This window comes from Erigeron canadensis, chromosome 9 (genome assembly GCF_010389155.1).
Source record: "Erigeron canadensis isolate Cc75 chromosome 9, C_canadensis_v1, whole genome shotgun sequence".
NCBI lineage: Eukaryota > Viridiplantae > Streptophyta > Magnoliopsida > Asterales > Asteraceae > Erigeron > Erigeron canadensis.
In genome coordinates this window covers 32,400,484-32,422,652 of record NC_057769.1, presented here as the reverse complement: position 1 = coordinate 32,422,652, position 22,169 = coordinate 32,400,484, and the positions used below count along the sequence as shown (strand labels likewise).

At 32.9% G+C, this 22,169-nt stretch overlaps 2 protein-coding genes and 1 long non-coding RNA gene across 5 annotated transcripts; 2 read left to right on the top strand and 1 right to left on the bottom strand.

Moving 5' to 3' along the window:
* Positions 1-829: 829 nt before the first annotated feature.
* Positions 830-1,360, bottom strand: LOC122581013. The gene is made up of 2 exons (XR_006320949.1): positions 1,250-1,360; positions 830-1,114 (listed from the first exon to the last, which is right to left on the bottom strand). It is a non-coding gene; the product is annotated as an uncharacterized LOC122581013 (long non-coding RNA).
* Positions 1,361-8,573: 7,213 nt separating this feature from the next.
* LOC122581510 (ABC transporter G family member 22-like) lies at positions 8,574-16,171 on the top strand. 3 transcript variants are annotated; one of them, XM_043753741.1, is made up of 11 exons: positions 8,574-8,684; positions 9,274-9,646; positions 12,525-12,592; positions 12,995-13,230; positions 13,304-13,459; positions 13,550-13,733; positions 14,135-14,443; positions 14,535-14,822; positions 14,911-15,195; positions 15,521-15,628; positions 15,735-16,171. In XM_043753741.1, exons 2-11 carry the CDS (start codon positions 9,280-9,282, stop codon positions 15,945-15,947), a joined length of 2,214 nt encoding a protein of 737 aa, XP_043609676.1. In that variant the 5' UTR covers positions 8,574-8,684; positions 9,274-9,279; the 3' UTR covers positions 15,948-16,171. The 3 variants fall into 3 exon arrangements, with proteins under 3 accessions (XP_043609676.1, XP_043609675.1, XP_043609677.1); XM_043753740.1 differs by lacking the exon at positions 8,574-8,684 and adding an exon at positions 8,902-8,985; XM_043753742.1 differs by lacking the exons at positions 8,574-8,684; positions 9,274-9,646; positions 12,525-12,592 and adding an exon at positions 12,705-12,756.
* A 754-nt stretch (positions 16,172-16,925) lies between these two features.
* On the top strand, positions 16,926-21,587 carry LOC122581364 (sucrose-phosphatase 1-like). Its single transcript, XM_043753585.1, has 9 exons — positions 16,926-17,052; positions 17,365-17,445; positions 18,018-18,317; positions 18,920-19,021; positions 19,182-19,376; positions 19,812-20,102; positions 20,344-20,530; positions 20,697-20,743; positions 21,185-21,587. Exons 2-9 carry the CDS (start codon positions 17,386-17,388, stop codon positions 21,278-21,280), a joined length of 1,278 nt encoding a protein of 425 aa, XP_043609520.1. The 5' UTR covers positions 16,926-17,052; positions 17,365-17,385; the 3' UTR covers positions 21,281-21,587.
* The last annotated feature ends 582 nt before the right edge of the window (positions 21,588-22,169 follow it).

Below are 22,169 nucleotides of genomic sequence, written 5' to 3'. Positions count from 1 at the left end.
AAAATTTTTAATAATGGGTTAAAATTAAAATTTTAAAACTAAAAGTAAACTTTGCAAACAAATAAGAATTTCAGGGGCTAAATGGAAATTTATATTAAATACTCGTATATAACAATTTCAGGGCTAAAGCCCTTTCTTCTCCGACCAAATTCCCAGCCGTCATATTTCTTATCCACCGTGACTTCGAAATCTTTCTTTTTTCTTTCTCTGTTTCACAACAGTATATATACACTATATCACACACCAACAGACACATATACATAAATAAATATTCAATTTTTATAAAAATTTACCACGGTACACTTTTTTGGCCCCACATATCATTTTGACGCTCGTCTAACTTTGGCACAAATGTTCGGACGCTCGCCTAAGACGCACTGGTGCTAGTAGCGTCTTCCGCCGGTTGGGCGTCAGCCGTGGTGAAGAACATCTATAAGGATAGGCCTAAGTACATACTTTACTAATTTTATTATTCGTATTACTTTATGAAAGAACGAAAAAAGACTTGTGCATGGTTGCTGTTCACATTTCACAATGTCACATGAACCATAAATTTGATTTTAATTTATAAAATCAATTAGGTCCAAACACTAGTTAAAAAAAAGCTAATAAAGACCGGTTATAATGGGTATAGAGACCGGTTGTACAACCGGTCTCTATGACTAGTGGTTTTTCAAATAGAGACCTGTTATATATATAAACACCGATCTCTATGCTCTTTTTTTTTATTAAAAAAATAATAATTAATATTAATCGTTTTTCATCACAGATCTAAACTAATTCAAATTTCAAACCAATTTCATCTAAACTAATTCACAGATCTAAAAAATTTCAAATTTAAAACTAGTATTCGTTCCATCCAAACAATACAACTTAAAATGTAAAAACATTCATCAATTCATACTATGTACACAATAAGAAATCAAAATAATAAGCTAACTAATATATGTGCAAAAATCATGTGAACTATGCTCCTATAAAACCTTCGAATCCATCGTAAGCCGAAAATCCAACAATGGCATATGGGAAAATGAGTCTGAATCTTCTTGCTCCATATATTCTCAAACAAATAGACTAAAAAAAATCAAAGAAAACATTCACAACTTTAAAGTTCCTACAAAATAAAAATAAAAACAAAAATAAGATTAGATGATATACGAGTATTTATATAAAGTAAATAAGATAAGATATATATATATATATATATATGTGGTATGGTATATAATAACTTCATAAGTATAGGTCTAACCTTTTTTTCTTCCTAATCTTGTTGGTAATGGTAATCCACCAAAGACAACAAAATCTCTATCTCCAACCATACAAGGTAAATTTGAATCTTGATCACCAAATCTAAAGTATCACAACCTGTGAATAACGAATAATTATAATCTTAAAGGTAGTCATGTATAATAACTTAATAAATAATAAAAGAGATGATGAACAAAATAAAGACCATCCGATCTACAAATATAAATCTGGCTTGATGAAGTGAAGTAATGGGTGAGATTTGATTTGTATGAGATATTAGGGGAGGGTGGGGTGGGGTTGGTTGGTTGTTTTTGACACTGATTAGAGCACTAGTGAGATAGTGAAAATGAGTGTAAGTTTTAAAGTAAAAGTTACACGATTGGAATAGTATAAAGACCACCTAATTAGAAAGGCAGAGGTCTTTAAACTTTTTAAGTTTAGAGACCTGTTTTATTATAGTTAACCGGTCTCTATCTTTAATTTTTAAGTGGGAGCTATTAATTTCACCGGTCTCTATACTTGTATGTGTATAGAGACCAGTTGTATAAGTTTAGAGACCACACTTTTATAAAATAACCGGTCTTTATTTTAAAAACCGATCTCTATTATATTATTTTTGTAGTAGTGAAATATTTTGTGCCCCTGATAACATTTAGTCATCGGCCCGTCACTAGACTTGTGAGTTGTGACTCGATCAAATTTCACAAGTAGCGTGATGTATGATTCCAAAGTTTCTTCGACGAATGCTACGTACAATTTTCTAAAATGTATAAGCGATGCATATACTGATGCACATGATCCGTTCAATGGATGTCACAATATCATGTATTGCCATCCTATTTCATAAGTATTTTACGTTAAATTGTATCTATCAAAAACGTTTACAGTTTTACATCACTATATAATTGACCAAGAGACTCTTGCCTTTTGAAGTAAAGACCAATTTTTTTTTTTTAACTTTTTACATGTTGTAATTTAATATCATCTTTAATTTGTCGTTAAAATTTTTTTTATTAATTTCTTTAACTGATAGCGACCATCACTAGCTATCCATCGTATTCTTTATGCCAGCCTCCCTCTTGAAAGTCAATAAATTATCCCATTCTTTTCATCTATAACTGGATTCCCCCAAAAAAATAATTTCCCCCTTAATCTAAAAGTTGCCACAAAAAGTTATTTATTTGAGTGAAGTGTAAAACGTGGCAAACGGTACTTAAAGTGTGAAATGTTAGCATCTTTACACTTTGATGTAAATGAGCTTACTTTTGTATTTATTAGTTTTGGTTTTCTATTATTAGCTTTGGTTACTTAGCAAAGTTTAATAAGGTGAGGTTTTTTTAACGTCATATAGCGACTAAATGTTTGGGGAAAAAAAAAAGTAATATTGTAAGTAGTGGATGTATCGTTTTCTCACTAGCTTGAACCTCTCCATTAAGTTATGCACACAATTTGTAATAAGCATTTACCAATATTCTTTTTTCATCTTCGTATATTGTAGAAAGCTGCAGAACTGGTGATGCATAGAAGAAATAAAATACTCCGTATATAATTAGGGCTGCAATTAAGTACTTTTGTTTCAAGATTGTAAAACTAGAAATCTAGATAAAATTCAAAATGTTTCTAATGATAACTTAAGACATGCAATATAAAGTAGAACCAACGATTTCAAATCCACTTTTACCGTGATATCACACAATATTTTTCTTCAATATTAGTTATGATATATGTCAATACAAATTATCAGTAAGAAACTAAGAATAATGAGAAAACTATAGACTTTCATATTTAAGAAACCTTTATTATTTATTAAATTAAATTCACCAAATTTTGGACTTTCTTATCTTAGAAATATATACAACATACTCAGATTTAATTTTTACAGGAATAAAGTTAAAATTGAATATAGCGTTTGATGAAATAGAAATTTTTGTTTAACTTCTAATAGACGATACATTTACCCAATTAACACATTGTAGAATAAGTCAAATCTCTATTAATATCTTTTTATCCCAATTAATATATTTTTGAGTAAGAGTTAAAGTAGCTCTTAAAAAAAATGTTATCTTCCTATCAAAGAAATAAAGTTCACTATGTGAGGAATGACTATAAAAAGGAGGCATAAGTAAGGTTACATTAAAAATGCTCTTAGGGCCAAAAGAAGAGTCTATTATTTTATCGCATCAGACGACCATACGTGGAGAATAAATTATGCAGATTTGTCAATCGCACCGGCAAATAAAAGAACAATCACGAGATTATAAATAAATGACCTCATTATTAAAAATCAAGTTATTGAATGTTTGAAATAAATCACGAAATCTGAAACTCTCCGTTACCTACGTATTAAAACCAAAAATGGCTAATTATAAACCAAAATCGCCGATATGATTAGTTATGAAGGCTTTTTGAAGAGCCTTTGCTGCAATAGGTTATGTAAACCAAAATCCTATTATAGTCCAATAAATTTTTTTAAAAAAACATAAATTTGCGGTCAAATTTCTAATAAGGTATTGGAAAAACTTATATAACTATAAAATCTCAAATACATGCGATCATGAGACATATGATTATCGCTAAATTATCACTAAGGTGTTTGAGAGATTGCGATTGTTATAATAGATTTTACCTTTTAAAACTGCATTTTGAAAAAACATGTCCCAAAATGTTTTTCTAAAACTGTGTTTCGTCTATGTGAAAATACATATAATCTAACATTTTTGTCAAATTTTTTCTCTATTATTTGCATTATTCAAACAAAATAATCAGATAATAAACTCAAGACGCAATCTTAAACACCCTTAAAATAAGAGTGGAGTGTATACACGCCCAATACCCAACTTTTTCGTTTAAAAATAAAGTTTTGCTAGATAAAACCTTAATGACTTTCGTTAATATGCATTAAATAATTGCACACTTTTCATAAAATTTAGATTACCTTTTACTATAACTTTTTATGCACTAACTAAAATTTTAAAAGCTTCGCTTAACATTTTCCTTAAACAAGTTAAACAAACTTTAAAAGCACATTTAACACAAGTTAACACAAGATAAAATTCATTAAATCGGAAAGTACACCCAACAATCTGTCACTTTTAGGGGCCACTTTGTCTCCATTGGGACACCTGCTTGTTTCCATTTTAGCCTCAACCTCTCTATCTGTGACAACTCATCACCATATTTCAGTTGACAAATCCAATCAAATCTGTTCTTTAAAGTTGAGTGAGGAATTTAAAATGTCCCTAGAACTTTTGGTTTTGTATTTTCAGTCCCCTTGACTTCATATATCTATTTGTTTGCCTTGTCATGAATATGGAAAAAAAAAAGGGATTTTATTATAGTTTTAACTTTTTAGTATGATAATGGTTATACTGGTCATTATAATATTGGGGTACTAGTCATTAGGGGCAATGTATAATCGGCTAGTTACATCGGCAAAAAGTATCGATAGAATCGGCTCTTTGGCAACCATATAGCACATGCATCGGCTAGTTAAATAGGCGATGATAATACAAAATGTTTGTAAAAATGGGACTCGGATAATCCAAGGCGTATCTTGGCGGAGTAAACCTTCGGGTTAACAGTCATGCCGTCTCCGACTTCCGAAATTCTCAACCCCCAAATTCTGAGCCCAAGTTTATATTTTATAAAAAAAGGTCACTTTTTATGTTTTCCGGCAACTTTTTTTAATTTTCAGTTACCTTTTATATGTTTTCCGGCATTGGTAAATTAGCAAGTTTTGGCTAGTTTTTGACAATAACAAGTGTCGGATTTTAATTGGTCGAAAATTAGCCAAAAATTTGCCAATTTGTCAAGTTTTTGCACTACACCCTTGCTCCTTATATTCAAGGTTACTGATGTGGCGTTCAATTATTTTTAGTTTTTCAAGTAAGTTTATTTATCTGTTTCTATGATTTTACAGAAAACAAGTATTATACACAACTATATATACACTCATACAAAATCCATATATATTAGACAAGTGTTCTACAATGACACAACTATCGACATATATGAAGTATAAATAGAAGTAATTTTTTCAAGGACAAGTTTGACCTGCAATCAAAAGTTCAAATGAAAATAACTACCACATTCATAATGCCATAATGGTATGTAAATTCCATTTTGTTAAAATTTACATCACCAACGAATGTACGTGCAACAAGGATAATTAAAGTTAATAATGAGAATATTATTCTAGTCCTAATTTATCGTCTTTATGTAAGTGGGTTGCATTCATGACATATGTTTGACATTATCGAATAATATTTGAAATCAGAGATTAAGAATTCAACATTGCGATGATAGTTCAAGACCAATAATACATGTGTTTACTGTTCTCAGTGACAAGTGTTAGGTGTACAACTAATTCTATTATGAAGGTCAATATTTGGGTTTAATTCGGTTGTTAGAATTCATATGAGAATCACTAGCTAGCCTAATACTGGTCGCATAAGAGAAAAAATTATTCTTTAGAGATATTCAATTATTTATTATAATGGTTGTCGTAAGCATAGTTGTCGACTCGTAAATCTCGACTCGACTCCAAATCTAATTTTTCGACTCGTGACTCGAAATGTGATTCCAATCGTAAAAGTCGATATATTAGAAAATATGGTATTTTTATAATTATGTACAAGTATTTATTATAGACATATTATAATGTATTAAGCTAAAAATAGAAGATACTATTGTAATCAAATCAAATTTAAAAGCATATAATAAAGTTATGTTTTTAAAAAAATAAAAAAATTATTTTATGACTCGTGACTGGGACATGACTTGGACAGACTCGCACCACAAAACACGAGTCATGTTACGAGTCTAGAGTAAAGCGAGTTATCCCATCGAGTCGATCGCCTCATTTTTCCTTTGTTTTGACTCAACTCGTACGAGTCGACTCGTGACTCGTACGAGTTCGATAACTATGGTCGTAAGTGGTTTGATAATCCAGAAAGTATGTTACATTAATTTATTCGAAAAAATTCTATATATTATAAACATAATATTTCTAGGCTAGATCAATTAGCTGGAGTCATTTTTGGTTTTACTTAAGGTCATGGATTCGGCTCTCTAGAGTAACATGTTTTGGAGGTTTTTCCCTTGAATTACTTGTAACGCCTTATGGTCTACATAACGTAGTCTAGAGTCCGTACAAGGTTTTACTATTATACGGTGATGTGTTCCTTGATGTCGAATAACGATTGACTATTAAAAAAAAATATTTATAACTTATTTTGAAAAGATAACTTAACGCATAATTAGATGACGATATTATATATGTTATGGATAACTAGCACGGTACCCGCGCGATGCGGCGGTAGTCGTGGTGGCGACGGTGTGATGGCTGGGCGACGGTTGGTGATGGAGCGACGTTGAGTTGTGTATATAATTGATGTAAAGGGTTAATGGACATATTTTAAAACATAAAGGATTGATAGTATAATTTAATCATTAAGGTTTAGGAGGTAGTGAATGTGAAAGTATTTTAAGGGGTGCCAAGTGAAAATATTACATATTTTCAACATTACCAAAAATAAAAAAGACTATTCTTTTTATAATATAGTATAGATTATGAAATGAATGTATATATTTTTATGTATATGTATATTTGAGTTTGAGTTTTATTAGACGATTCGTTGTTGGTTTGGGTTATTTTGACTTTTTATTGATATAATCTTTTTAGATAATTGATTGGATATATATGTGGTGTCTAATATTATAATATTATTAATGAAATAATTTACAATATGTATTCATTGACTTTTAAAATAAACATGTTATTTCTTTTACATCAATTAACTAGCTTTTGTTGTCCAAAATATAACATCAATTACCTTTACATTCATTACCACCAGTCCCCGTTACCCTCACCGTCGCTGCCAATATCGCCACAAAATAACTCCATTACCTCTTCATACATTACCAAATTACCATCCCCATCACCACCACCTATCATCGTCAGCGTCGCTACCATCACATACCACATCGCTTCCGTATTGGTATCACATGATTCATTCACATATGTGTATTATACAAATTTCCGGTAAAATTATACAATGGTTAGTATAATTAGGTGTTAGGATTTAGTCAAACTAGTTGATGTATCCAGGTTTTGCACACAAATTTTGGGTTCAACTCTTGGAGTAACAATTTGCCCATCTCTTGAACCATATGACAGGGAGTGAAACTGACAGGACCTCACTCTTGTATGATAACGTGTTTCCTGATGTCGTTACTCGATTCGTCGTTGAAAAAAAGGTGATATATTTTTAGGAAAAATTTTAATAGGCCTTACTGTGTGTGCTTAAAATTGGTCTAAAAATAAGATGATGACACATTGCATGATTAATAGTATTGTTTAAGGAAAAAAGCCTTATAATATATGTATCAAACTTATAAAACATTTTATGTTTTTTTGTTCCCGAACATTCAGTCGGGACCCCACCTTATAATGATGAAGTCTTTCACGTATCCTAGACAACGAGATGTTGACCATGAGCCGTTATAAGTATTCAAAAGAAAAACCTCAAGACTTTGGGTAAACCAATAGTTCCTCTAACCAACGGTTTATGTTTTAGGTCTATCAATCATTTTTCATATATTTAACACATAAAAATCATTTATTATTATATCATCACCATTTATTACCAATGATAACAAATATATATTTATTTAATTATAGATCGAGTAGTACTACATATATGATTCAATAACAATCTAACAAAAATAGAATAAATAAAATAATAACAAAAATGATGATGCTGATAATAATGATGAGGTGTAAGTGTATCTGCAATTATTTAAAGAAAATTCCAAAGGATTTTTGATGCCCTGTGAAGGAGGTAACTTGAGAATGAACGAAAGCCTCACAATATGAAGGGCATGCGAGAGTAAGAGATTCATGGCTTATGTACCTTTCAACCTCCATCTCTATTAAACCTTCACTTCCAACCCTACCAAATTTATTACTAAAAGTTCTAAAAACCGACTTCTCAATATGAAACCTAATCAAGATGAATAAAACCAAATCGAAAGTAAACATAAAACAAAATCGAACAATTATTTTGTCTGTAAACACGTGTACGGCAATTGTGATTGAAAAGTGTCGAATACAAACTAAGTTTGACGTTAGATCGATGTTACATTTATGTGCTATTAGGAATATGTGGACATATAATTATGGTTTTTTCTTCTTGTTATGTAATTTTCAAAATCTTAGAAATTATGGGGGGTTTTCCTGTTTTCTATAATCATTGTAAAGCTTAGGGGCTTTTTTGTTATTTCACATAACTAAAAATATACTATAATTGGTTTCTTATATAAAAGGGGCTAGTTGGAGCTACCTAGCAAAGTAAGTCAAGCAAACCTCACTTGGTCTCTTTTCTCTCCCTCACTTTCATACAAGAAGTCTTCAATCTTTTTTTTTCTTCCCTTTGGTAAGCAAATAGCTCTATCACCTTATATAACCACCATGTATTATATGCTTATTAATGGAAATTTGAAAAATGTTAAGTCCCCCCCTTTTCTTTGAGCTTCATATATACATGTTTTCTTACTTAATTTGTATCTTTGTCACTTGGTTTTTTATGATAATTGTAAGAAGTAATATATATATCAAGTACTAATTACTTTTCTTTTAAAAGGAAAATATTCACATTTGTCCTCAAGTAGACTAGAATGACAAACTTTAAATTGTTAGGTCACATCGATACTGCCAGTCCAATTAAAGATCCCTTGGTAAGATGTAATTACTCTTAAGCAGTTTAATGTTCTATAAACGTGAATGTTTGAAGTTTTTATTCATTTTTCATACGAAATGAGCATTTAGAATCGAAACACTTGTAAGTAGAAATAATGTTGTGATAAACTTTTTTGAAAGACCGAAGAACGACTGAAAACATCTTTGAATTTATGTATTTTTAAATAATGTTGACTGTTTGGGTTGATCGCATGTTATTGTGTTAAGTTTCACCCATTTGATGTATGCTATAATAATTTTGATATGGTGTGCGTTAATTAAACTAGGGAAACATGGATAAACCGAATTCCAATAATACGGGAACGTTATGGAGAACACAGTCGGATCAACTTCCCCAATTAATGTCAAGTGAAGCGGCATCTGGAGGTACGACAGAAACCACTGGTGGGATGCATTCGAGAAAGTCTAGTAGACAAATGGTGCTTGCATCTCCAGGACGAAGTGGCGGTAGTGGCAAAAACACACACATTAGAAAGACAAGGAGTGCTCAAATGAAATTTGAACTTGATGATGTTGGTAGTGGGGCTGCCTTAAGTCGAGCTTCGAGTGCTAGCTTAGGGTTTTCGTTCTCATTCACTGGATTTACTATGCCGCCTGATGAAATCGCGGATTCAAGACCGTTTAGCGACGATGATATACGTAAGTATATATTATATCAACTCTTGTGATCAATCGATTAATTTTATCTTTTCTTTTCTAGAATAAATAGATAGTCCCTCTAGCTACTCCTTGCAAAGTCGGTGGTCATTTTACCTTAATCAGAACCAGGAAGTGACCTCGTTACTACTTTAGGTAGGGTTAAGGTTGTCTAATTCTCAACCGCTCCCCAAACACCATCGTATACGGTATTAGGACCCGTAACACATGAAAAACGGTATTAGGTGTCCTCATCACTTACCTTTTGTTTCTAGAATAGATAGCGTGAGTTAGAAGTAATGTGCATATTTCACTTGGCAAACTTCTCTTTAGCTAGCTAGCACATGCACTTCCAAAACTTCAAAATAGTGTAGAAGTATCTTTATATCCCATAAAGATTTATTAAGTTATAAAAGCAATCACATGATCAAAGGTAACATGGTCACATTAGCCTACTTTAGATATGGTTGGGTTTCTTATGATTAAGATGATATCAAGAAAAAGGAAAGTTGATATATAGCTTTGAACTTGTCTAGCTAACTCACATGCTAGCTAGCTTAGCTTTCAATCCCATAACCAACAACTTTTTGGTTGGTGCAAAGTCACAATATACATCATCTATATCTATCTATATAAGCTATATATCTATAGCATGAAGCACGTGAAAAGTGAGTCCAAAATTTATGTTTATGTTTTCTAGCTATCTGGTTCTTAAAAATACTACTCCGTATTATATATATGTTCTAATTAGTATCTCATAACATTATTTATTTTACCGTAGGAAAATGTTTTATCCTCTAATTAGAACATTAGCATGATCATCTTAAATATTAATATCATTATAGTTAATGATAGTATTACGTGAATTAATTACACTGAAACGCTAGTTATTTTTATTTTTTAGAAAACTTAATAGGAAAACAAGTTAGAAGATTTTGTCGTTACTTTGTTAGTTTCGGTTCATTCAAAATAGCAATAAAACGATATGATGGATGACATATGTACCACTAGAAGTCTAGAATTGACACATATGTACTATTACAAGTACATATAACGTATGTGGTTACAAGACAAAGAACAAGAAAACAAGTCCATTAATTAAAGCAATTACACAGTCCGTTTAATTTTTATTTTCCATTGATCTTACTATAATTGTCTCTAAAATGATCGTCTATTTTCCATAAAAAAAAAAAGGGGAAATGCTAAATATAGGCATAAGGGCTGAATTTAACGTGTAAAAAAAAAACTTGTACCTTCCATATTAAAAGTCTGCCCCTGATTTTCATGGTAAATGTACAAACAATTTATGCACCTTAAACACAGTCCTAAGGGCTGTATTTAGCAAACCCCCAAACAAATAACATTTATCATTTGATTATTAATCATTTTTATCCTTAACGAGTTACCATTAAAAAAACTTTTCAAGTTAATCGTGTATTAAATACAATAAGAAAATTAATATTTTATTTTTTTTGAACACTTGATGTTCGGAGTGTATTAGACCCCGGGCAACTCAGGCTCGCAAGGAATTTATAAGGAAAAAAAATCCCACATGCTTGTTAGTACTCAACCCCAGACCTATGGGTAAAAATCAGATATGCCTCCTTACGGTCTCCAAACAATTGCCAGTTGATCTATTATTCAAAAGCTTAATTAGTTACACTTATCATTTGTAAACTATATACAAGTATATTTGTACGATTATTACGGGACATAGTCAGTATTTCTTAAGGCTTAGAATTTTAGAAAGCACCCAAGCTCGCATACTAAAGCATGCTATCATTTTCCCTATCTTTTAGATAAAAGAACCTATCGCCACTTCAGTCCACTTGAGTTTGAAACTTATAAGTGGTAATCTACTTGAATCCTATATGTCAATTCTTGAGTTAACTTGAAAGAAAAGTTTTTGTCGAGTGCATGCATCCTTCCACTTATATGACTAAAATTAATCAAAGATGTTGATATATTACGATATAAAACAAACAAGTTAAATGACACTTTGTAATTTAACTATTACTCGTACTATTTAGTTTTCATTTGATCATTTTTGAAGGAGCAGATGATTGTCGCAATTGTAAAACTGTAGACAGCTAATAGTACTAGGACAGGCCCAAAGTCTATTTTGTGTCAGATGGAAATGGGCCCCCATCACCTAAAAGGGGCCCATCAGGCCCATTTTCTGTCTACTTGATAATTGATATCCGTCAGGAAATGGGTGTCTTTTATCTTCTGTTGGCTATGTCTTCTTTCTGGTCCCCAACATGCACCATCAAGTCCATCACCATGCACCAATTTGAAAAGGAAGGCTTCTTTTTCTTTTCTTTTCTTTTTTTTTTTGTTGCTTTTCCCCTTTTGAAGAATTTTTGGATATAAAGTTTGATCCTTTTATCTACTCATGTCTCCATTTTTCGGGTCCATGTTAGCATACCATAGCAAAACTGAGAAAAATGATCTATTAAAGTGCTAGTCATATAAAACAGTACTTAATTAAAATGAGCCTTAAAACATATAAACATCAAGAGCTCTGGTTTGCAAGCCAAAACAGGATTACAGAAAACATGTCCCAGTCAGTAGTGTGCGTGGATCATCAAAATACATGTCCTAAAACGCCGAATACTAAATTATGCACGACGACTCTAGATGTTTGAATTTTGTGTTCATATTATGGGGATGGAATTTATTTATTTTTTATGTAGTAGTATTATAATAACAATAGTTACATCTTTACTTAATTGGTTTTAATTAACAGCTAAGGTTCAAAGCAGATTAAGACAATAATGAACACAACTTTGACATTAGTAGCAAATTTATGGTTGAATTAGTATTATAAACACATGAACCAATGGTGCATATATATGTGACTACCATATGCTTCTTACAGCGGAAGACATTGAAGCTGGCATCCGTAAGAAGTTTCAGACAGAACCCACCTTGCCAATATTTCTAAAGGTATCAAGCTTCAAATGGTTCACATATAAAGACCATGTAGTTGATGTAAAGAATCCATGCTTCTTATAAACAGATTGATTTCCCTACTATCTATTTGGTTTTTGGACAGACAAGGATGGAGGTTTATCTATGAGATCCACGCAACGTACACAATAAATGAACAGGTTTAGTCTTGTACAGAGTCTCATATTCTATGGCATTTGTGTACAAGACTAGTTTAAAAATCGATAAAACAATAGATAAACAAGAAAAGTTCTAATATCATAAACACGAAAACATTAACAAAAATGGTCTCATATTAACCATCAAAACTTGCCTTGCTCAATCACATGCCTTATTATTCAGTTTTATTCAACTGGCCCTTAAAACTAATGGAATATGGTAAATTCAAATGATGTGCAGTTCACTGAAGTGTCTTACAAGATAGTAGTTAAAGGAATGACGTCTACGGTTGAGAAGGATATTTTGAATGGAATTAGTGGTGCAGTGAATCCAGGAGAAGTTTTGGCGTTAATGGGGCCTTCTGGAAGCGGAAAAACTACGCTTTTAAGTTTACTTGGAGGCAGGCTGACCGATCCTACCCCAGGAGGATCAATCACTTACAATGACCAGCCTTATTCTAAGTTCCTAAAGAGCAGGTTTGTGATCTTTCCTCTGTAAATTCTCGGGTTCGTAGGGATTAAGTGAAAGTGATAAGATATGTATGTACAGGATTGGGTTCGTGACTCAAGACGATGTACTTTTTCCACATCTAACAGTGAAGGAAACGTTAACGTATGCAGCTCTTCTACGACTGCCAAAGAAACTAACAAAACAGGAGAAAGAAAAAAGAGCAGCAGACGTCATCCGTGAACTTGGATTAGAGAGGTGGAGTTTTTTAAACAGAAGTAATTCTAGAAAAATTATAAGTATGACAAAGTCTAACCAACTTATAGTTTATCTTAACACCTTAAACAGGTGCCAAGATACAATGATAGGTGGATCCTTTGTTCGTGGAGTTTCAGGTGGAGAAAGGAAGCGTGTTTGTATTGGACTTGAAATCATAATGAATCCTTCACTCTTGTTCCTTGATGAACCAACTTCTGGCTTGGACTCGACCACTGCTCAGAGGATCATTGAGCTGTTGCAAGACATAGCTGAGGTATGATTATTCAGAAGACTTCAATATGTCAGAAATCTCGACCCAGTTACTTATGAATAGGTTGATTTGGATTGTGCTTTATTGCAAACTGGTCATATGTATTACATTAAAAATTTAGCTAAAAGGTCAATGGGTCGTCAAACACACTAAAAAATGCAGAAATGATAGTTTTGATGCATACACCTAAATCATCTTCTATACTTGGATTATTTTTTTAGTAATATCATAGCTTACTCATTTACTAGTTATATGAAAACCTTAAGAAATGGACTAGAAACCCGGTTATGAAATGTACTAAAGCGACCAGTATAAACTAGTTGATCAACCTGCCCAGTTATGTGTAAATATTATAACCCGGGAATTCAGTCACTTACTATGTGTTGTTTATATATATGTTACAGACAGAGAAGACAGTGGTTACCACAATTCACCAGCCATCTAGCAGACTTTTTCACAAATTTGACAAATTAATACTACTTGGAAAAGGGAGTTTGATTTACTTTGGGAAAGCCTCAGATGTTATGGAATATTTTTCGTCGATAGGATGTTCTCCTTTGATTGCCATGAACCCAGCAGAATTCTTGCTAGATCTTGCAAACGGGAACATGAATGAAATCTCTGTTCCATCAGAACTAGAGGACAGAGTTCAACTCGGAAATTCACAAAGCGAAGCAAAAAGTGGGAAACATACACCACAAGTCGTGCACGATGTAAATAAAAAAGCATTTTAAGTCTGACTGCATAACTAATTTCCAAATAATTGAGATCATTTCTTGACAAAATTTGTGTTTTTACTTACAGTATTTAGTAGAGGCCTATGAGACACGAGTGGCTGAAGAAACAAAGAAGCAGTTCATGATCCGTACACCACTCGATGAGGATATTAAGTCAAGTGTCGGGTCAGTGAAACGAGAATGGGGGGCAAGCTGGACACAGCAATACTCTATATTGTTCTGGAGAGGACTCAAAGAAAGGAAACATGATTATTTTAGCTGGTTAAGAATCACACAAGTTCTTGTAACCGCTGTTATCTTGGGACTTTTATGGTGGCAATCGGAGGTTCATAGTCCCAAAGAACTCGACAATCAAGTAAGAAATTAGAGACCTGATTCATTTGAAAAGAGCATATGGAATGAGACCATATGTTTTCATATCTGATGTATAAGCTCATTTGCAGGCAGGACTGTTGTTCTTCATTGCTGTGTTTTGGGCGTTTTTTCCTGTTTTCACAGCCATTTTTACGTTCCCTCAAGAACGAGCAATGCTGAACAAGGAAAGAGCAGCAGACATGTACAGATTGAGTGCATATTTCATGGCAAGGACAACAAGTGACCTTCCACTTGATCTGTTTCTTCCAATGCTCTTTCTTCTTGTTGTTTATTTCATGGCAGGCTTGCGACAGACTGCTGAGTCATTCTTTCTAACAATGGTTATTGTCTTCCTATGCATCGTAGCAGCTCAAGTATGCCATTCTTCCATCTATAAAGGGTCAAAATGGGTTTAAGTTGAAACGGGTCATTTGTAATATGGGTCAAGATAAGCTTACGAAAACAAATGCTATAAGTATGATTACAAAACAAAAGAAAAACTTGTATGAAAAGATTTAGGGGCTATCTATGCATTATAAATAGCCTTTGGATGACTTTCATCCTGTTTGACTTATCCTCTATAGTTAATAAAGAATGTTATTGACTCATTTGACCTTTTCATAAGTAAATGGGTCAAACACAACCCATATAGGATTATTCATAAGTAAATGTATCATAACTAGACACTGAAAATTTCAGGGACTTGGACTTGCTATTGGTGCTACACTAATGGACTTGAAGAAAGCAACGACTTTGGCTTCTGTAACCGTAATGGCCTTCATGTTAGCTGGTGGGTATTTTGTAAAGGTAAGCACAAATTCTTTACAGATTTCTAAATACAATTCTTTACACTTCCTTTCATTGTTTACAGATATTTCTATATCAGTGGACTAATGCATTGCTACTTTTGCAGAACGTTCCAATATTTATAGCATGGCTACGCTACTTGTCGTTCAACTATCACACGTACAGGCTACTTCTGAAAGTGCAGTATGAAACCATCAGTCCAGTAATCGATGGTATAAAACTAGACAGTGGTTTGAAGGAAGCTACAGCCTTGGGAATCATGGTTTTTGGATACCGTCTTTTGGCTTACCTATCTTTACGTAGAATGAAAGTTGGTTAACTATCTTGATGGCCGGCCAACTGTCGTAAGATACAAAAATTTTTTCCACTTCATTAAGTAGCTTACAAGAAGCGTTTTAGACTTTTTTTTCGCTAGCTATGAAGTTGTGAAACCACAGTTCAGCAAAATGTAACATAAAGGAGAAGTTTACTTGATAATTGTAGGCCATGAATTATGTTGGTTGTAACAAAATTAAAATGAATGAATGGATATAATGTTGGATATTTTAGCAGTTTTCCAATTGAAAAAAAAGAAATTAAGTATTGCCCATACAAAACACATGATTGTAAAAACCATGTCACAAAATTAAGTTATTTAAAAGTACATTCTATTCGGCCCAAAATAAGGGTTGACTTTTCTATTTTCTTCAGTGGTAAAACAAATGTTCGTTTTAAAGTAAAACGAGTATGATACAAATCTCTAAGATTTTACTCTTGATACATTCTCTTAAGACAACGGATTCCAAATGTTCGTTAAAAAAAAAAAAAAAAAAAGGATAAGATAATATTGTAACGATTAATATGTCTAATTGGTATCAAAATATAACATGATGACAATTGCATGATCAATAGTAAATATTAAGAGAGAAAAACTAATGATACATGTACTAAACATATAAGTCATTAGATATATCTTTAGTCTATCAATTTTTTTGGTCTCAATATAATGGTGTATGGGAGAGGTTCATATGTAGGCAGTCTTACCCTTATCAAATATAGAGAAGCTGATTCCAGTTTAGTTCAATCAATTTTGGGTTTTAAATTTTTTATCCAATACCGTCTCTAGTCTATCAATCACTTTCCTAAAACTTTATATGTTTTGTCGTTTAAAAAAAAATAAAAATTTTTTATATATTTTGTTTTTAAACAATGTCGATAATATATTCCTAACAAAAGCACAAAAGAGGTCTCAATCAAAAAAGGGCGAAAAAGGGGGTGACACCAAAAAATAACTGAAAAACCATACAAATTGTATCATCTATTCATATTCATTTTCAATCATATCATCATATAAATCTGATTCTTAACAATAATATTCTGTATATTTAGGTTTCCATTCATTCATTATCACACTCCCATAGTCCCATATCACCATATTTCCCCTGGTAAATTATCTCTCTTTTTCTTCACTAAATCAACCGTTTTTTAGATCCAACATAACTTATTAACGTATCCCTTTTTATCATAATTTTTTGTAATAATTTTATTTTAGATTTCATTTCTGTGTTTTTTATACGATTGTTATGTTTATATTAATATCTATATGTTTTATACATTCATAACTCAATGTAGAATTTAAGAAAATGTTAGAACTAGTAGTTGTATCCTTTAATTAGTTAAACTGTATTAAAACTTGAAGAATTTATATATATATTTTTCAAGTTTGATGATATTAGTGACTTTAACATGTTTTAAAGGGTTTAGGGACAAACTTATCAATGGACCGGTTTGCGAGTTCTCCGCGTCTTATGATCGTTTCCGATCTTGATCATACAATGGTAACTGTTATACTTATATAATGCAAGTAGTATATATATCTATATATGTGATAATGTATGTGGAGGCCACCCAAGTATTCAGCTTTTTTCTTCATTAAGGCGATCCCTTTTGTCGGAACTAGTTTATAGGCCACCTAACTATGTTTTTTAGTTTAATCTTGACCAATTCACACCAAAAACATGCCGGACTTTTACAAAATGAGTAATATGATAATACTTATAATTTAGATTTGTAGTTGAAAAATGAAGAAAATGCCACTCTTCAGGGAAGTATAATGGGTATTAACATATTAATCGTGATAATATTTATTACTTTAATTCGCTAGAAGACTACAAGAGCGGCACTTTTGTCATTTTAAAAATGCATACTTGGGAGGGGGGGGGGGGGGGGGTGTTAAAAGGCCTGTTCCAACACCCTGTAATAAGTTTTTGAAACATGGCCTCAACATAGAGAAGCGTAATAATCATTACGTATCAAGCACATCTCATGATGTATCGTATGCCTAATTATATACCATGATTAACTGCAACTGATTGAGCCTCCTTTAATATATAAATATGATTCTTGTTAGGTTGATCATCATGATCCTGAGAATCTTTCTATACTAAGGTTTAACGCCTTATGGGAAGCTAAATACCGTCATGATTCACTGTTAGTGTTCTCAACGGGAAGATCGCCTACATTGTACAAACAGCTAAGGAGCGAGAAGCCCATGTTAACCCCAGACATAACCATAATGTCTGTAGGAACTGAGATAACATATGGTAATGAAATGGTTCCCGATGAAGGTTGGGTTGATTTTTTGAACAACAAATGGGATAAAAAGATAGTCTCAGAGGAAACTAGCAAGTTTTCTGAACTCACTATGCAGGTATTATGAACTGGTGATTACTAACAGCGTGATATAAGTGTATTTTGTTGTTTAATAACGTTTATATTTGCAATCCCCTAACATGCGTTGTATTGATAGTAACTGACTTAGATAGAAGGATGATGGGGAATCTTAAATTTTTTTTATCTTTATGACCAGAAAATCTTCACTTGTTCTTTAGCGGATAGTTTTACAATTCTATGTAAAAATGTGGACGGGAATGACAGTTTTGAACCCATTTACATATAAATGTGTTAGATATATCATTAACAGGTTAAATGGGTTGAACATGTCAAATGGGATGAAAGTTATCTGAGTTGTATTCAAATGCAAAAGAAAAGAACCCATCTTATCTGTTTTATAAAAAAGGTTAGATTACTGTTCGATACATATCTAGCACTGTTAATTGGGTATTAGATTAGAAAAGATGGAAGAAAACTGCGTTTGCAGGTTGGCCCAAACCTTTTTAACCTGCCATTAAAATATCCTTTTGACATGACCCATTTTGATCAGATATCCAAACTTTTCATTTTGCCACCTCTGAAGTTGTCTATGAGCGGTGAAATGATTTTAACGTGTGACCCTCTTCTATGATTGTACAGTCTGAAACTGAACAACGTCAACACAAAGCTAGCTTTTATGTTGAGAAAGAAAAAGCTCAGGAAGTAATGAAGACTCTTTCTGAACGTCTGGTACAGCGAGGGGTAAGAACTAGACCTCTTTTAAAAAACAATAAATTTTGTGGTTTATCACATTGTCAGTATATTTCTGTTATCGTAAATGAAGACAAGAAAAGTTTAATGGCATATATAATATGTTCTTTAGTTTTTCTATTACATTGATTAAGGAAATTCTTGGTTGCAGCTAGATGTAAAAATAATATACAGCGGTGGGGTGGATTTGGATATTTTACCCAAAGGTGCTGGGAAAGGACAAGCTCTTGCTTATCTACTTACAAAGTTAAAGGCTTCTGGAAAATTACCTAAAAATACCCTTGCGTGTGGAGATTCCGGGAATGATGCTGAGCTATTCACCATTCCAGATGTGCATGGTGTCATGGTTAGTAACTCAAGTCACATTTTACTTTGAGGTGGCACTCAGGGGCTGGTCAAGCATATTGGGTTACAGGTTAAAGCGTGTCAAGTCAGGTTGACCTGGAATGCCTTTGGCCAAAGTTTCAATTATCTAACAAATCATTAGTACATCAAATATGATTAGAAAACATTACATTGAAGTGATAATCTGATCCATTAGAGTGTAATGGTTTAGCAGTTTTATGCACTAAAGATGCATCTGGGCTTTTTTCGACCTTACTATAACCCTTTTTAGCTAACCTCCTTCTGATTTTATCTGTTTGACCTTTTATAGATAAAACAAAATAATCCGGTCTTTTTAGAAGTTAGTGGGTTGAATTGCGACCTCTTTATTTTTTAAATAGTTTTCGAGTGTGAAATAGACTTGTGTTGATGTGTATCAATGATATTTTTCACACAGGTGAAGAATGCACAGGAAGAACTGTTGCAGTGGCATGCTGAAAATGCCAAAAATAACCCCAAGATTATTCATGCAACCGAAAGGTGTGCGGCCGGTATCATAGAAGCTATTGGCCATTTCAAGCTAGGTCCAAATGTATCATCGAGAAATGAAACGGATCTATTAGATGCTAAGTTGGACCATTTCGACCCTGCATATGAAGTAGTTAAATTTTACTTGTTACTCGAGAGGTGGAGACGTGCAGAAGTTGAAAATGCTGAAGTCTATTTGGGCAGACTGAAATCTGTTTGCGTATGTCCACGAACCGTTTTCTAATCTACATATAACCTGTCGCTAAATAGGCGGTTTGGATAACTGGTCAGTAAAATACTTTTTTTGGTGCCCGTCGGGCTGGCCCAAACACTTTCCAAATGTTATTGTTCTGACCAAAATAATTTAGTCTGTCAAGTATTGTTAAACGTTTAAACCAAGTTTAATTAGTGTTATATGTATATTTTAACAATATGTTATGTTTTGTCTTTCTTTTATGCAGTCTCCTTCTGGTGTGTTTGTTCATCCTTCGGGTGTTGAGCAATCTCTTCATGATTGCATTAATAAGTTAAAAGACTGTTGTGGTGACAAAAAAGATAAACAGTATCGTGTTTGGGTTGATCAAGTTTTCCCGTCACAGATTGACTCAGATACATGGATTGTGAAGTTCAAGAAATGGGAGCAAACTGGTTAGTTATTCTGCAGTTGTAAAATATTTTTTTCACTAAGATTTTCTCTACCCAATTACATGTAGAAATTGTACCTATATATTTTAGCTTTACTGACTCCACCCTAGGAAAAGCAATTTATATTTTATAGAACTTTTATTGATCTACTAGCTTGTAAAAAATGTAGGTGAAGAGCAGCACGGTTGCTTGACAACAGTTGTAGTTAGCTCAAAGGTAAGCGTTCTATGAAGTTGAAACTATATACGAATGTATAGTTGGTACAAAATGTATTGGTCATGATGGGTGGGCAATTTGACCCCTCTAAGTCCTGGTTGTTTCGGGTCACGAATCTGTAACATGTCAAACAAGTAAAAGATGAAAAGTTGACTAATTGAAAAGAGTATTTTTAATGCATAAAAATTTCTTATTAATATTCTTCAAAAACTTGGACCATTATTGAAATTATAAAAATTTTGTAATCATATTTGAACACTACTCATTTTAGAGAAAAGCGTTCCGTTTCCAAATTGATCCGTTTTACCCTTAAAATTTTAATTTTAAGCTCTTACCGACCCGTCATCTTTGCCCAATATGACACCTCTAAAGAGAATCCTAGGTTCACTAAAGTGTGGAATTTCAGAATTTCTTGATGTTATTTATTATTGTTGCTTCCAGGGAGTGAAACCTACAGAAGGATTTACTTGGGTTCATGTGCATCAGACATGGATTGATGGCACGACACAGAATACTCGCAATGATTGGTTCCTTTAAAGTTGTACAGCACCCCCACCTCTCAGATATCTTCAGTAGGCAAATTGTACTCAAAATAAACATAGAAAAATCATTTCGTAGAGTTTCCTTTTCACTGACATTATTGGTCGAAGGCAATTCTGTTACAATAAACTGTCCCGACAAGCTCTAGTATGCATGTTGCATATGTAAAGAATATATAAAGTTGATTATCTTTATTTAACTCTTATTGGTCGAAGGCAATTCTGTTACAATAAACTGTCCCGACAAGCTCTAGTATGCATGTTGCATATGTAAAGAATATATAAAGTTGATTATCTTTATTTAACTCTGAAATCTAAGTTTAAGTGTCTGCTCTGGAAAGGTTTAGTTTTGGTTTGTGTAGAGCGGACCTGTAAAATAAAAAATGTACTGCATTCCTTCCAAGTTAATCTAATTATATATAGAGTGTTCGGTCTGGAAGGAATATCACACCTCTCACACAGCCATGTGAAAATCATACTCATCGCACTGAAATGCTCTAAAAAAACATGGTATTGTTTAGGCTAGATACACCTCTCAATTTATACTTTCATACTATCATGTCAACACTACACCCCTCAAATGCCTTGTAAAGTGTTTAAAGTTGCATGTGGCTCACTTCTCACATGCTCACAATCCACGATTAGCCTCGTTATCCCCTTTGCGGTGTAAGACTAACCTTGTCTCCGAGGCAGTGAGCTAACGCTCCCAAGCCCTGGGCCTTCTCACCCACTTAACCAAGGGTTCCCAATGTAGGGAGCCTTTATGACATAAGTAGGTCGACTTAGAACTACATATGCTTTTTTTAGATCCATAACTGATGAGACAATGTTATATAACAATACCATATGTTCTTTAGTATTAGCTCAATGGTTGAAATACTATTCCC